We start from the raw sequence: 17,635 nt of genomic DNA on the forward strand, positions 1-17,635 counted from the left end.
ATATATATATATATATATATATATATATATATATATATATATATATATATATATATATATATATGTGTGTGTGTGTATGTGTGTATGTGTGTATGTATGTATGTATGTATGTATATATATATATATATATATATATATATATATATATGAGTCTATATAAATATACATTTTATTTTTCAAAAAATATTGTGTGTATGAAATGAATCTTTTTTTTTTTTTTTTTTTTTTACAAACAAAAGCTACTTATAATTAACATGTTATCTTTATAATGCATATAGTTGAACCATGCTTTAACCATGCTCTATTTGTACACGTATAATTGGGTCTGTCAAGGTGTTCATAGGTTATGTAGGTTTGTATACTTTGACAGCTTTTTTGGGACGCAGGTTCAAAACTCCCTCATCCTCCTAATGAAATGCTTGCTTTTTGAAAGCCCTCTACCTACGATTTCTGTTTTTCTTTTATTGGTGTGGAAGGCGTTTCCAAGCGCTCATGCCTCTTCCTGTTGTGAACTGACACTTATAATCACTAGCAAAGATTCCGCCTCCCATGCCTTTTTTAGCACGGCTGCAGACGCGCAGGCCACGCCCCTTGCTTATTTTGTCTACACAAAGGCTCCGAAGCCCCGCCCTTTTGACCAAATAAGTCCAGACTGTCCTTACACGGCGAACAATCGATGCGCGTCGCAGCCTTTTCCTTTCCTTATCCCGTTTAAATAGTACGGCGACTTCCGCCCTTGCCGTTAAAGCAGTGCGATCATGGCGGAGCGCGTTCAGCAGCCCCCAGCTAAACGGCTCTGCTGCCGACCCGGTTATAGTACGACGTGTAGACAGGGGCAGCGAGCCGGTGGAACAGTATGCGGCGGTTCTGGTTCTGGCCAAGGGGGATCCAGCAAAACCCAGAGCCCCGAGTCGCTCCTGGACATTGCAGCGCGGAAAGTAGCGGAAAAGTGGCCGTTCCAACGGGTCGAGGAGCGTTTCGAGCGCATCCCGGAGCCCGTACAGCGGCGGATCGTGTACTGGTCTTTCCCGAGGAGCGAACGGGAGATCTGCATGTATTCCTCGTTCAACACTGGCGGAGAGGAGAACGCGTCTAGCGGGGAGAACATAGACGAGACGCGGTTACCGTTCCGACGCGGCATCGCATTGCTGGAGAGCGGCTGTGTGGACAACGTATTGCAAGTCGGTGAGTGTGGATGTAAACCCGCGGCTTGGAAAACATATAAACCTTGAGAATCCAGTCACCATCGCGCAGACACAGTCGAGAGAAAACGCTCGAATGTCGTTTAAATGAGGAACACGAGTCGAATGAAAGGCACTATTGAAATTTGTCGAACAAAGGGAGGAATACAACGGGTTTAAATCTCTCGACAGGGTGCTGGTGATGTCGTTTCGTTTCGCACTTTTAGACACCGAGCTCTCCGGTTTATCGATACATTCCGAGCGTAATGGGAAACGTTCAGAATAGATTGTAGCGCTTTTGTATCTGCGCGAGATAAGCAGCGCGGAAGTGGAACTCGACGTCTGTAGCTCGATCCATTCAGCGTTTAAAGCACATTTTCGTGACTTTTTCGTTATTATTTCACCTAGGACTTGTTTTGTAGTTCGACTTTAGTCGGTGTGGCGACATATTAATCGTGTGTTTTTTCGTAAAGCGATTGAAATGTCACCTCTTCCGAGGCTTGTCTGGTGTGTTTATTTTTTCTGAAGTGTAAGCGTGAGGGGGGTTATTGGCGTAGTAAGTCGACCAACTGCTGGATGTAGAGCTGTCATGTCAACTAAAATAGCTAGAATGGACGCGAATAGCTATTTGTTGTTATTGCAAACAAGACCCTAACTCTTGTTTTTAGCAGCGAAAACACTGTTGGTTTTGTATTTAGTGGGTGCGCATATCAAATAGCCGTCAGGCATCCCTATTGAAATTGGCACTTTGTTCCCATTTTCATGTTCGTTTGTGTCTTTTCAGCTTTCCGTCACCCTTCAAAAGGAAGGGAAACAAAAGCGGCTTTTTATTTTCTTTCACTGCTTGTTAAATGGAAAAGATTTGGGAAAGGGGTGGGAGGAATGGCGATTTAAAGACGCAGCGCCTCGATTTCTTTTTAAATGTCCCCTAATGATATGCATACGTTCCGGCTGACCCTCGTGACGTCAGCGTGCGACTCAAAATTGTCAAAGTAGCTGCGAACGCGATATTCAGCTCTGGCATGTAGTGATTCACTCGCTTTGTCGTTTCACAACTTTATCCACCTTTGTTTTTAAAGTCCCCGCAATTGATTCAGAGGCTCTCCGCCCTTTGGAAACAATTCAAGATTTTAATCACATTAGTGCCTTTGCTTAATTCGAATTGTAATGCAATCAGCAGACGTAATTTTCTGTGTGACCATTCCCCTCCTCCTCTATGTCTGTAGCCCGCAAGAGAAGAGGTGCCTCAGCTGGGCTCTGTGCCCTCACCCTTCAGCCAAAATAGGTTTGTGCTTTCAGGAAAACGCACACATTGGCCCATGTGTGTCTTCCCTGCCCGGAGCCTCTCGAGCGGACTGGCTGTCTTGGAAGATCAAGGGCTCTTGCCCTTTTTCCAACAGGCTACGTGGAGCTCTCTGCTTTTGATTCTGCTTTTTCCCCTTTGTGTGCTCCTCATTCCGAGCTCCAGCGATGGGAAATGACAAGCCTGCACGCACGGGGAGGGTTTCTTGGCTGATTGCATCCCAGTATGGAATGCTCTGCAAAAATAAAGCCAAGCGGCGATAAATAAAAGATGCAATCTTGCGGCGCAGGCAGGGCCGGGGGGGTTGCTTCCAGCAGACCCGAATTAGCCCCGATAGGTAGAGCTCACCGTGACGAACGAGCTGAGACTGAAATCAGGACAGGAATTTGTTTTCCTTTCTGTCATATACAGGGGGAGGGGATGAAATAAAGCTATATATTTCTCATAAATGTGGCCGTGGCGTCCCTCGGCTGGCCGTTGGCCACAATACTCTATATTTACATACCAAGGGCATCCGAGCAGCCCTCCTCTTTTAGCGCATGCAGGGAATGTTTATCGTGTTACAGGATGTGTAGATGGTACATGCAGCACTGATCTGGGTGGAAAGTGTGTGTGTGTTTTCATGAACAATTTGGCTGAAGCACACTGCGGGACTACTGCTGTGGAAACACAGGCGATGAAGCTCTGGTTTGCAGTTGAAAACCTAGTAGAAGTTATGTATTTATTACCAGTGCTTATGTGTCTGTTGCTGCGACTTGCGTCATATTGATCACCCTGAGCCCAAAAGGTCATCAGGTTCAAGTTCAAGCCCCTTCTTTCCAGCCTTGTGTTGCGTTTCCATTTGTTATGATTAGTATGGTATATGTCAGTACTTTCAGTTGGTGTAATAACTTGACAGTTAAATCTCAAAGCGACCCAGTGATGTCATTTTCCATTATTATAGCCAAGTCAGGACGTTTTGCGGCGTGTTCTCGGAAATACTGGAGGTTTTTTGAAATTCTAGCATTGTAGATGTTAATGGCAGAACCATATGTGAGTCCCAGAGGTGTATTGATCAGATGAAGAAGACTGTGTCATAGCGGCGTAATGATATAACGGGACAGAATAAACTGATTTGTTTATTGATCTCGCGTCAGAGGAGATGCACATTTCCATCAGCCTTATTAACCCAAAAAGGGTGTGTGTGTGTGTGTAAAGAATGAAGAATAGAGTGCTGCACATGCTGTAATGTGTGTTCCAGCTCACTGAGCCAGTGGAAAGAAAAGCCTTATGCCCGGGTTAACATTTCTGCCATTCATACACAGAAGTGCAAAATTTAAGATGTACAACTTAAATCTTGCATGAGGCTGTTGCTTTTGGGGCCTGTCAGAAGTGCCATGTGGAAGAGAGCGTTGCTGAGTGTATAACTGCATCAGAGCCTCTGGTTTGGTAGATTCGAGGTCAGTGTGCCTGTGTAATTGCTTTATGGTGCTTTATAAGATGCGTGACGTGTCTGTAAAACTGCTGATGCTTTTTCTACCTTTCAAACACACATTTGAGTTGTTTTGGAGAAAGAGACCAAGATTTTCCCCTTTTATTTTTCTCATTTTTACTCAGAAACTGCTAGTAAATGTCACAAATAATTACAAAGAAATAGAATTAAACATTTTTTTATTGGAAAACATACTATTTACAACATTATTATTATTATTATTATTTTTTAAGTTTAGAAGAAATTGAGTGTTGAAATGTAAATTGATTGATGGCTAATGGGCTTAGCATGCTATAATACTACCATTCCTTCAGGATATAGCTAACTTGTGAATATACACATTTATTGTATGCATACAATAGTCAAAATACAATGTGGTCGGCTTGATATTCCACTGATGTAATGACAGTTGTGATTTTCCTTTACTTAATAAGACTGTGAAAATCAAGTCCGTGTTTACTCAGAATTGGATTTAAAATGCTATATCAGTTTATTTCTAAGATGCTTAACTATTTAAAATGCATACAACAATTTGAAAAGTAGGCTATGCTATGAATAAAAAGTTCTGTTTCACATCATATGTTTTAAAAATAGGATTTCTTAACAAGTAATCCAATATTTCTTTACAGATGCAGATCATTTGCCACAAATGCTGCTGTATATTGTTTTATGTTCTGTGAGGTTTTTAAGATATTATTTTAGCTCAGCATTAAATCAGATCAGATGGTCTAGCCATAAATGCTACATTTTCCGCAGCAGCTTTGAGAAGTCAGATTGACAGTAAGCCTACAGATTTGCACCATGTATTGAAAGTTAGCGCTCCACCCACAATGCTCTTTGATGTAGTTGGTGGTGGAGGGCGTAAGCTCTGCTCTCTGCTGCGGGGTCTGCTATAATATTAGACTGTAGATTCTTCACACGTCACATGCTTCAGTTAGAAGTCTACCAGAGCTTTATTACCAGTCATATAAAAACCCAGCGATTCATTCTTGTGGAATTCAGTCTGTTCTGGAGATTTGGAGAGCTACGTTGTGAAATATCACATCATAACGAACTGCATTTTGACTTCATTGTGAAGTTTAGCCATTCCAAACTACTGCTGTGACCCAAAGCACTCAGCAAAACTAGAAACCTGTAGTTGTCAGATGAAAGCTAATCTTCATATTTTGGATGCTAGGTTGAACTCAGACGTTTACATGCATGACAGACTTGGTTCTTTGTGTTCGACGAAGCAAAGATGGAGGATTGTTACTGAACAAGCTCCTGTGCTCATCCATTCTCCGGAGTAGTTTGTTCTTGTGAGTTGTAATGCACAATGATGTGATATGCATTTAAGTGATGTTGGTCAGAACAAAGTGGACTTGCTTGGCATCTACTTTTCACTTCCCAATGAAGATAGGAAGCTTTTATAGTACAAAAAAATATGCATTAGGCATGTAATCAATGCTTTGTGTTTTAGTGTTCTTGTGCTGTCATAGAGAATGATGGGAGATATAATTTAGCCTCGTAAACTGGTGAAATTTTTCTGACAAGCTTGAAAAACAGTGTTAACAATATCAGTGAGCTTCTGATTTGAGGTGTTGTACGAGTTTGCAGTGCTTTATTTGATTTCAAAATGTTAAAATTATAATAATAAAAAAATCTATATCAATGACCTTGTGATTTGAGTATAAGGATCAATTTTCAGTGTTCGATGAACTTCCATGATTTGTTATCACGAGAATCAGAAATGAATAAATTAAATGTTGAAATGAGTAAATAAAGAAATTAATAAATTTGTAGCATTTTTATACAATTTTATTTACTTGTCAGTGAGCTGCTGATTGGATTTCTATGATTTGTAAAAAAAAAAAAATCCTATTTCTAAATTTTAAGAATTTAAGTTGCTTTATTTAATTTAAAATGGGTGTCAAAATGTTCAAATTAAAATGCACAATGAAAACATTCATGGTCAATATCAGCGAGCTTCTGATTTGATTTCTATGATGTCATAATAAGAATCAGAAATGTTTTATGAATCTATAGTGATTTGTTTTATTTAAAAAGTCAATTCATATTTAGATAGGACAGTAGGTCGACAGGAAGTGAAGTGGGTTAGAGAGAGGGGTCTGGGATCGGGGAAAGGTCCACGAGCCGGGACTTGAACTCGGGACAACATGTCTTTCATTCTTATTTTTGTTTTATAAGGTGAAACAGACTCTAATTTTTGGTGTGAAATCCGCATTCAGATTGTTATGAAGTTCTGAAATAAATGTAGACCTGTGACTTACTATGTGTTCATTTTGATGATTAATATGTGCAGATTCAACCATTTATTGAATTTTTGAATCTTTGATCTCTTACGGCTGCTTGAGATTGTAATTATTTTCCCCTGGTAAAGAGGGTTTTGCGACCATAGTAAAACACTGAAACGTGTGCGTCCCAAACTCCTCTGTGAGATGAATGAGGTGCATCCAGTAAGCAGTTGGCTGTTATTTTCTGTAGCATTTGACCTTGTTCTGGAGGATTGTAGTTTCTCGGAATGATAATATCTGCACGCACTTCAGTTTGAGAGCGGCATCATGGTCAAGTATCTGGAGAGGATCAAGGAGTTTGACCTCTCCACAGCATCACAGAACAACGACAGGCTGCCCTTATATCATCATTTAATATCCACCCTTCCTGTTCCTCCCGGTCTTATTTTATATCGTGAAGTAAGATGTTACTCAGTAGCCACTTGCGTATGCTTCTTAGACCATGACTGACTGGAATGTGCTCCACTTCCCAACATCTACATACTTGAGCAGCATCCAGTGCCCTGGACGGGTGGAGTTTGGTCACAGTGCCCTGCCTGGGCCCTCTTTACATCAATAACATGGCTATCTGAGATCTCACACAGCCAAACATGGTTCCAACTGTTCGTTTTGAAATAGGTTTCCGAAATTAGAAGGTTTGCATTTCAACATTTGTAAATGTTAGAATTTTTTTCTCTGTATTTTTAATGCTGTTTGAAATCAAGTTTTAATTTTGAAATGAATATTTTTTTAGTGTCATAGTGTAAAGTTTAGCATGCATTCATCCATACGGTGTATGGGCTGAACAAACAGACTGCTGCATGTCTTTGGTTTTGCCTTTGTTGTTCTGTTTAAAACGCATATACAGGCAACAATAAAGAACTATAAATAAATAATTTTAAATGAAATTCAAAATTTAAAATAATGTAATTGTTTTAATTTTTAATGTTAAATTTTGCATTCATGTGTGTAGTATCTTAATATTAATTCAAACAGCATTGTTAATTAATTTTTGGTTAACAAGGGAATTTATATAGTTTTAAATATAAAGAAATATAAAAAAAATTGTTAATGAGAAAATTCTTTATTAATAAATGTTATTGTAATATATTGGAATATGCATATGATGCATGCATCAGCAATGAAAAATATTTTATGTAGTTCTATATGTTAACATATGTTAATGCATTTGGTATCATGAACCAACAATGAAGAATTTTAATAGTTTTTAATTTTTAATGTTTATGTTGGTTTGCATTTTTACTTGTTTGTTTGCTATACATTAATGTTATTTTATACATCTTGAAACAATATGAAAATTGTAAATGGAAAACAATAAACATTAACTTAGTGTCACGCTCTACAGTTTCAAATGCATATGTTCCATCTGTGCATATGGTGTTGTCGTATTAAGTTTGCCTGCCCAGTGAATACCTTTTGAATCTGATTCAGTTATTAGTAATCTGAGGGATTAGTGTATGCTCTGCTCCTTCTGAAATTCTCCAGTCTCTATGAAGCTACAGGCGTTTGTAGACAGCATGGGATTTTTTTTATTTTTGGATTGTGCTCAGGCCTGAATGAAGACACCTCACCCTCATTGTTTCCCTTCATTGTCTGAATCAATACGTTCAGCTAAAGATAATGGCTAATCATTCAAATGCATGGCATAAGTGATTCGTTGAGTGTATTGAGAGAAGCTGTTGACGTGTGTTTCTTTGCATTCATTGGGTGTTTATCAGCATTGCTTTAAATGCAAATGGAATTCAATGCTGTTTGTACAGGATCAATTTTTCTTCAAGTGACCGTGATTCTGGAGCTGTATTGAGCTGAAGTAGAGAGTTCAAGCACATGAACCCGAGGCCGCGCTCAGCGATTTCAAAAGGTTATGCTTTAGTTGCTTTTGAGAAGCTTTGAATCTTTAACTAAGCTAGTGATCTGAGAAAAGGTATTGTGAACTTTCAGATTTTTTTGGCTAAGTCTAGAAATTGAGATTTATAGTAAACAGGATGAAAATTTGTTATGATTCATATCATTAACATCATTTTTTTTTTGTCTTGAACATGGCACATTTCTATTTTTGACTTTGTGCAGAACGGAAAACCTAGTGCTTGCTGTAAGCTGCAGATGCATTATGCAATAAAAACATTTCTGACAGTAGTATGACACACTTGTCACATGACCTCACTTGGCACATGTGTTTAGTTGGCACTTGGCAACACAATAAGGTTCAGTATGTTAATGCATTAGATATCATGAACTGACAATGAACACATTTTTATTTATTTACCTATTAACATATGGAACGAATTAGATGAATTGGGTGTCATGATCTAAAAATTAATAGTTTTCATTTTCAATTATTGTATTAATATTTGTGATCTTTTTACATTGTTTATTCATGATTGTTCATAATGCATTACTATTCATTTCATGTTAGCTGTTGCATAAACTTACATTAACCATATTGTAATTCAGCATGTGACGTCAGATTCTTAACATGAGAATATTTAGTATTTATTTCATGTTTGTGTAAAAATATCTTCTCGGAATAATCAAGTTTTTTTTATTATACACCTCATCTGTAAATAAATTTGTTTTTGTTTTTGAAAGAATTCTCTTATGCTCAGTTTTTGCTGCTTTTTTATATTTTTGTGCATTTGTTTTCAGGATTCTTTTTAAAAATTAGTTAAATTATAAATGTCTTCAATCCCATTTTTCATAACCTTAATGCATCTTTGCTGAATAAGTGTTAATAAATGATTTATTCTTACTTACCCAGGTTTTTCAGTGGTAGCTTATCACAGTTTCCATAAATATATAAAAATAGCAAAAACTGTTTTCATCTTAGATGATAGGAAATGTTTCTTAAATATCAAATCAGCATATTCAAATGATTTTGGAAGGATCATGTGACACTGAAGACTGGAGTGAATTCAGTTTTTCATAACAAAAATAATTGCAATTTAAAATAAAATGGCAAATGGAAAACTTTAAAAAAAAAAAATTTTTATTCTAATACTATTTCAGAGTATTACTGCTTTTGCTGTATTTTCGATCAAATAAATGCAGCCTTGATGAACATAAGTCATATCCTGCAGAAACAGTAAGAGTAGCATGCACAGAAACGCACTTCCCCTTTAAGAGGCTTTCTGTACTAACCTTCAACATGCACTTGGGCAAGGAGCATGGGAAGTCTAAATATTATTAGCTCATTCTCTGGTTTGTTTCATAGGGAGGCGTTTGATGGAGGAACGAGCGTCTTTAATTGCTTTTAGGGCCGCAGCTGTATGGGTTTTTTTGTTAGTTAATATTTAGTTAATCTCTAGACTCCAGACCTGCGGGAGAGTTTTCCAGCACCTCTTCATCCATCTTGCGCTGATCTGTATTCCTCCAGCACCATTAACCTTCACCGAGGGTGAGGAAGAGGGGGGTGAGGAGTCCAGTTTGTGGGGGCAGGGACACCGAGGACTCTCTCTGCTCTGTTTGTTTTCCATTACACGCCTCTACGCCCGGCCCTGTGCTCCTGGCCTGCGTTTGCAGCAGACATCAGGGCTCACCGCAGGTCCATACGGCACCGGGCCCTATAAAAAGGCTCAAACGTCGGGGCCCAGTATTCCTGAATGCAGGGAATTGCCTCAAAAGCCAGATTGCTGGTCCTGTACCTAATCCAGGCTACTGGCAGCGGACCTGGATTCGGACGGAAACCCCGAAGCGCGTTGACGCACAAACCGGTTGAGTCGCGCAGGGGAACGGCCCGTCGGATCTCGCGACCTCTCGCGCTCCATATGTTGACTAATACGAGGGACAGCTAGCGGGTTGTTTGTCCCGAACCCTCTTCTTTTTCGATGAGGACTCGATCGGTCTTCATTATCTAGGCCGCAGCTGGGACCTGGAAACAGCACAGTGATGAATGAGACTTTTAAGCTCACATTAATAGCTAAGTATTGCTTATAAGGAGCTTTAGATTGGCGCTCGCTGCTTGATTGGTGCACCGTTCACCGCTAATGTCTTTGTGTGTCTTTGAAGAGCGTTTCAAGTGCTTGTGCTGCTTTTAGAAAGATAAAGCCACCATTTTACGTGTTTTAGGTCGCTCAGAGATTGGTAAAGTGCTACAGGCTTTGAGAGACATTGCGAAAACAGTCGCTCTGCTCCATCATGTAATGTTATCACGTTTTGTCATCATTTACTCAGCCATAAGCTCCAAAGATGACAAAACGCACATAAAAGTAGCTTGTATGACTATCTGATACATGATACATGATGATTTTTTTTCCCCTGAAGAACAGACCCAGTTCTGCTTCATCTGTTGCACATGTTTGTATTTATACCTGATGTTTGAGCAGAATACATTTTTTTTTAATCATAATTATATTCTACTCAATTGGATGAAAATATCATTTACGCTGCTTTTTAAATGTTTGGGGTCAGTAAGATAAAATTTTTAAAGAAATGTATTTTATTCAGCAAGGATGCATTAAATTGATCAAAGTGACAGTAAAACATTTATAATGTGAATAAAGATTTCTATTTTCAACTCGCGCAACTCGAATGTGTCAATCCTCGTCATCATTGAATATGATTGAATTATTTGAACTAAAACTATTTTTTCTGGATTTTCTTGCATGCTTTTTGGTGCCTGGCAGTACTCATTTTTTATGGAAAAGAGCAGCTTTAACATTCTGCTAAATATCTCCTTTCTCAAAGGAAAGAAAAGAACACGTGTCTGAGGGGGAGTAGATAATCACGTGATTTTAATTTGTAGGTGAACTCTCTCTTTAAAGAGCTCCGCTGTAGAGGAGGATCCCGGCGCGGTACGTTTGATGGGGATACAGTGGGCTGTGTCCGAGGGGCTGTTATTTCCCTTTTCTCTTGTTTTTCTTCTCTTTGTCTAAGCGTGGTTAACCTGACCACGGAGCAGAGCTAGCAGCTGTGCTCCTGACGATCAGTTTCAAAAGCAAACCCGGGTCACCACTTATCCACCATTTCCTGCTGCAGCTCCCCCTTCTGGGACCCATGTGTCGGATAGACTTACACACACACACACACCTCCGCCCCTGCCTTCCGTCTGCTCACCGCCTCTAATGAGCTATGAAGAACAGGACGCAGAGAGTTTAACCTTCCCGTTCAAACGACTCGTCTGTAGGTAAACAAATCAAACGCAGGCTCCTTCAGGGGCCGCACATGCTCGCACAGGCCCTTCGTGCCCTGTGTGAATCGTTGTTGTTGATCCAATGCCTCGCCCATCTCGGTCTCACCCTTCAGCCGCCCCGTGGAGAAATGAGAACCAGAAGATCCTGAAGTCAAACAGGTTGAAATGTATGACGAAGCGCAGGTCTGGTGGCGTGCCGCACGAGATGAACGTAGGCTATTTGGCGTGAGCGCTTGGCAGAAGTGTGTGTTGGGAGTCACAGCGGATTGAACGTGAATCACATTTGGGCTGGTTTACTTCCTTAATGCACGTTTCTGGTTTTATGAATGAATCATCAGTTATTCAGAAAAATGCCCTTGTTATTGTAATCTATCCTTACTTTCCTTATTAGCTGTGTCAACAATCACTAATGTTTTCTATTCCCTCCCCTCTTGCCAGTTTTGTTTTAGAATAGGGCTGTGCAGAAAATCGAATACGATTTTCATGCGGATCTCATCAGAAAAGATGCTCCTGTGATTAGAAGTATATCTCCAGCACATGCGTTCAGATCAAGGTTGCCAGGTTTTCACAATAATTCCTGTCCAGTTGCTTCTCAAAACTAGCCAAATCGTGCTTCCAGAAGGTTCCCCGATAAAAAAAAATTGCTAAAAATCACGTTACTTGTATTGGGGTCACTTTGACCCGCGGACATGAAAAACAATCACAGACTTGGCAACACTGGTTGGCATTTACTACACCGAGCTGTAACTCACTGACAATCTACACAAAATCGATGTTAAAATCGCAGGCGTTTCTTTGTCGATTTTGAAAGCGATTTTGTGTTAGTTGTCGGTAGACTACGGCTCTGTGTAGTAACTGCCGCTCCACCTGAACCAGTGTTGCCAAGTCTGCGGTTGTTTTTCATGTTCGTGGTTTGAAGCAACCCCAATACCAATAACGTGATATTTAGCCCCTAAAATGCTAATTTTACCAGGGCAACCCTTCCAAAAATTTTTATTTTAACCCCGGGGAAGCAATTTTTATCAGGGAACCTCCTGGAAACGCGATTGGGATAGTTTTGGACTAGTTTTAAGAAGCAACTGGGCAGGAATTATGAAAACCTGGCAACCCTGATCTGAACGCACGTGCTGGAAATATATTTCTAATTACAGGAGCGTCTTTACTGATGAGAGGTGCATGAAAATCACTAAAATCTATTTTTTGTCACTAAATGTTTTGTTTTACTTACTAACTTGTTGAATTGCTGAACTAAAATGAGTTGTGAGCCATGATTAATGTTAACTTTTTAGTGATTAGGGTTCAGTATCTGCTTTAAGGCTGTTTTTAAGGGTACACTATCAACATATCAGATGAAATCGGGTCCGAGATGTGATGCAATGATGATTCTCTATGGCAGATGATGATGTTTTTATTGTTTTGGTGTGTGTGTGTGTGTGTGTGTGGTGGCACTTTTTCCCATCAGGATTTGAAATGAGGCTGCAGCACTGCGGTGGCTCGATTTGAGCCAGAGTATGCAAACTATTGACAGGCCTTTATCATTTTTATTTACTGGAGTGAGGGAGGTAGGAGTGTGTCAATTTGCTGGCAAAGCCCAAAACTGTCCGAGATTTATGGGTGCATAAGACGAATGAATGGCCCCGACTTTCTCCGCGGAGCGCCTTCCGACGGCAAGATATGCCATAAATGACATATTTAGAGCTGTGAGAATTGGGCGGCATCCATTATTTTAGCGTGGGTATTTAAAATGTCTTGAAAACGGGGGGAAAGAGGATAGTTGTGAACTGTAATAATGATTGTAATTCCATCCGTGATCGGCGAGAAAAGCTACAAAGCGGAATAGGATTCAGAAATGGTGTGCGGCATGACAAATCACCCGTGCCAAACCAAAAGGGTTAGCAGTCTGTAAATTACTCCCGGAGAAAGAAAACAAAAGCTTGGGTGCGTTTGGAAATGCATTTATTTTTAACGTCAGTTCACCAGCATGTAATCTGACTTACTCCTACATGATGGAATTTTGCTAAGTTGCTTGTAAAAGACACCGTGAGCCTTTGTTTAGTTTGTAGCCTCTTGCCTAACCTGAACGATTGGTCTTTGTGTTTGGGATGAAAGGTGAAGCCATCGGCACATTAAGTTGACGTTAAGTGAATGAATTGTTCGAGACGTGCCGCAAGATAAGCGAACAAGTCATTCTTTGTGTTTGACTCCGGTACAAGCCTGCTTTTGTGCCTCGTCAGAGTTCACAGTACCCCCATAAAACTAGCTAGTGAGTCAGTAACTGTTCAAACGTGGTTTGGAGTGGCTCATATCCTCTAAACGAGTTTTTCTGGATAAGGAATCATTTAACACCAGGCCAGAAGTCTTTAAGAACTCCCCAGTAAGCGTTTTCTCTCAGAAACACAAGTAATATGTTTAACGTTAAGGAAAATTGGTCTGCGGTTTTGCGACGGGCGGCCACATTGGCATGGCAGCCCTTTGCTGTAAGTCTGCTGTGACTTTGACACGCTTTTAAAAAGTTCTTGAGCAGAGCACAGCTGTGCCGGCACTGATTGTTCTTACACACACACACACACACACACACACACACACACACACACACACACACACACACACTCTTGGCTGCCAGCAGGCGTGGGTGGCGTTTGCATTACTAAGGTTTTGGCATGTTTGTCTCTGACAAGGTTAAAGTTGGGCATTGTGTCACAGTGCCCTGCATCTGTGGAGAAGAAACAGCTGAAATGCTCACATAATTAACTTTTAGAGATTTTTTTGCAAGCGTTTATGAAAGGCAAAGGGATGTTTTTTTTTTTTCCTCAAGCGTTGGGTCCTTGTTTGCTGCATTCATGTCTCGTCGAAGCTCACACATTCCCAGACTCAGAAATGTCTCATTTTCTATTGCTAAAGAGGATCTATGGGGCAGTTGTGTTGCTGATGGCAAAACTGGTTTTGTTTCTTTTGTTTATACCTGTTAGCTTTGAGCTTAATCTGTTTAACCAGGGTTAAAACTTTGCGAGCAGATTCAGTCTTTGTTTTTCAGGAAAACAGACTAAAATTTTATCTTGGACTTTTTGTTAAGTCGAGAATATGAACATTCACCCACATTGAAATACTTTGTAAAAAATACTCTTTTAACCATTCTTTTTTAAAAAAAAAATTTCTAAAAACAATATACATTTATTTGAAGCGACACTGCGTGAGATATTAAGACTTGTTTTCATGAAATTTTAGTGTATTTTGTCCTGCGACACTGTCAGAATTTACACTTGTTTAATCTATAAAAATGTTTTAAAGTCTTATGAAGTAAATGTATCTTGTTTTAAGGATTTTAAGATGTTGTTTTTTTTAAATAGAAAACTAGATCATTTTAATTTAATAATTTCAATAATGTTTAGTTGCTATAGCTGGAAAATAAGAAGAATACTATATAGCTACTTTTTTTGCAGTTTAGCATATCTAATATGCTACTTCCTGTTTAAGTAGGAAGTATGTGAACACAAGAAAGATATAAATGGGTGATTGATGTATTCTCTTGCTAAATATTTAATTACAAACACCCCAGTTACATTAGCAAAATTGTGCTAAAAATTTGTTTGCAAAACTTTGTTAACAGTGTTGGGACGTACCGTTCACACAGAAGTCACTTTCAAAACAAGCAGCTGTCTTTTGGTCAATGTGGTGAATTTGCATGGCGAAAGTTGTGGAAAACACTCAATTGTATAGATTTCTATAAATATGACTGGATTTTGAGAAATTTCACCAAACATTCATAAATGTAATTGCAATTTAACAGTGGCTTTGATAACAAGACGTATTAATGAGTGGCAAAATTTTTGATTAAATGCTAATTAGAAACTTGTATTCCAAGATGTGAATGTTTTCTACTTGATGGCAAACTTGTAATTCTAATATCAGCCTGACAGCTGTTCACAGTGAAACACTTCATTACCGAATATATGGCGGTCACCAGTCAGAACCGCAGCTGCGGACCGAAAACGTAAGCGGGCCGCTGACAAAACCCTGGGGTTCTCAAAAGGTTTCAGCTGTCTCCACAACGCACACAGAGAATAATGGATTTGTTTGTGTTGTGCTTTGAGTCACACACTGGACCCAATTTATATGTTCTGACAGTGTGCTTGCACTAAAACACAGATTGTGTTAACACACCTCTGCAGATCACCAATACTGATACGATCTGGGCGCAGCATGTCTTTGTTTGCTGTCGGTTTTCTGCGGCGTCCTTCTGGGAAGTGGCCGCATGTGCCTCCAGCTCTGATCACACACTGGGAATTAGGTCTGACACACACATGGCTGGTTGGCTCACTTGCGCTCACTCTCTCTCTCTCTCTCTCTCTCTCTCGATCTGAGGGAGGAGGTGTGGAGGGGCGGAACTTGGCAGCAGAATTCCTTCTTTGTGCTGCAGTTTTAGGTCTGGCTTTGTCTCGAATTTCATGTCCGTTGATGTCGCAGACCAAGGACATGTGTGCTCGTTAGCTTTAAAAATGAGCCATGTGGCTAAAATGAGCAGCGCCACAATACCCATCTCCTTAGCAGTGTTCCAGCGGGCACAATGAGGGCTTGGCGTGACAGCCTGTCGCCATGCCACTCTACCCAATGGCTCCAGCTGCATGCTGGTCTCGTTCCCGCTATGCGAGAGGGCATTTCCAGATGGAACGAGTCCACCTTCCACTTTCCCCTCAGACAGGAATGCGCCATCTCCCTGCTGGATCCGAGCTCAGGTTTTGGCCATTAACCTCTACAAACAAATGACAACTGTCTCTTTTTGATCAGCCCAAGTGGGAGCATATGTGGTGGGCTGCTCTTTCTTCTTCTACCAAACCAGAAGGATCGGACGTCGTTTATAACCTCCTTCCTTTGTCCATGAGCCGATGCTGCATGTGGTGCCAATTGAGAATCTTTTTCTGTCTTAATAACTCTTTCCAGTCAGCTTTAAACAAACTTCTTTGAAAAGATTCTGTTAACAGGAAATACAGCTGAGTAGCTGGAGGCCGCTAAACAGACTGTTGAATATGACTATCTTGACCGCCAAGGTGACGGATTCTTGTTCAAATTGGATTGGGGGTTTTTTCTCTGCCTATTTATGCAGCCAGCACACCTGTTGGAGTTAAGATGTCAAGGGTCATGCTGCTCTGTTTGTGCCCTGCCCCCAGTCTCTGAGCAGCAGCAAGTGTTCATTTGTGCAGGTGGAGCAGCACTGGCGGCTCTCAAATGGTGCAGGCCAGTTGACTTTAAAGTGACAGACTGTTGACAGGTTTTACTCCAACTGCACATTGCTAACAGATAGCTTTAATTAACATGCCTGCTCTCGGGCTTGTTTAATAGCATTGGCATTTTGTGAATTCCACCATTTTCCAATGTGTGTATGTGATTTATTTTTAAAAGTCCTTTGTGATGGGTCCCTCATTTTAATAATAATAATAATAATAATAATAATAATAATAATAAACTAACACTAGCATCTGTATTCTTTTTCTATTCTATTTCTTTTCTTTTTACTATATTATTAGCAAAATAGAAGAAGGACTCTAACTCTAGCTTGCTCTATTCTTTTTCTATTCTGTCCATTTTCTTTTATTTATTAAAAAACCCTGCTGCATTTACTGCATTAAGCTGAGTCGAGACTTGTTACAGAACTTGTGTAACATTGCTCTTTTGTTGATTGAAAAGACTAAATGTAAATGTTAATAAATTATATTTATACATTTATATCACTTGTAAATTTAGTTTATAAAATGACTTTTTTTTTTTTTTGAAGTCACTAATCCAAATTTCATCAATTGTTACAATAACACATTGGTTCAGACACTTTTTTTTAAATGTTTAAATGAATGGTTTAAATAAACTGACAGCTGTGTAGACAAAGTGTAAATATGTATATGTCAGTGATGATCTATGTAATATTGACTTTAAACAACTTAATTCCAAACGGAGATCTATAGGCACAACTGTAAACATGAGCTCTTTCCAGCTAATATCACCATCAGCCAGTGTTTGCATTTTGAAATATTTTTTCCTTCGAGTTTCTGATCTGTTATAGCTGCAGTTTCCATTCATATTTTCATTGTTAAAAAATGTATTTGACTTTTTACAGCATAAATTTTAAATTATAATTAAAAACTTACAACAGTTTTTTTTGCATCTATATTGCATCTTCTAAGACCTAAGTAAAAACAAAAAACAAGGAAATAAAACACACACACACACACATATAAATTGTAAAGTCACTTAAATGTTTGCTAATGA

At 39.4% G+C, this 17,635-nt stretch overlaps 1 protein-coding gene across 1 annotated transcript in view; it reads left to right on the forward strand.

Annotated features, from left to right (window-relative positions):
- The first annotated feature begins 654 nt into the window (after nucleotides 1-654).
- Nucleotides 655-17,635, forward strand: part of LOC113110195 (zinc finger SWIM domain-containing protein 6) — a 71,184-nt gene continuing 54,203 nt past the window's right edge. The window contains exon 1 of the mRNA XM_026274248.1: nucleotides 655-1,185. Within this exon, the coding sequence (XP_026130033.1) occupies nucleotides 759-1,185 (427 nt within the window). The 5' untranslated portion in view covers nucleotides 655-758. The remainder of the gene's footprint in view (nucleotides 1,186-17,635) is intronic.

The sequence above is a fragment of the Carassius auratus genome, chromosome 10 (genome assembly GCF_003368295.1).
Source record: "Carassius auratus strain Wakin chromosome 10, ASM336829v1, whole genome shotgun sequence".
Classification (NCBI taxonomy): Eukaryota; Metazoa; Chordata; class Actinopteri; order Cypriniformes; family Cyprinidae; genus Carassius; species Carassius auratus.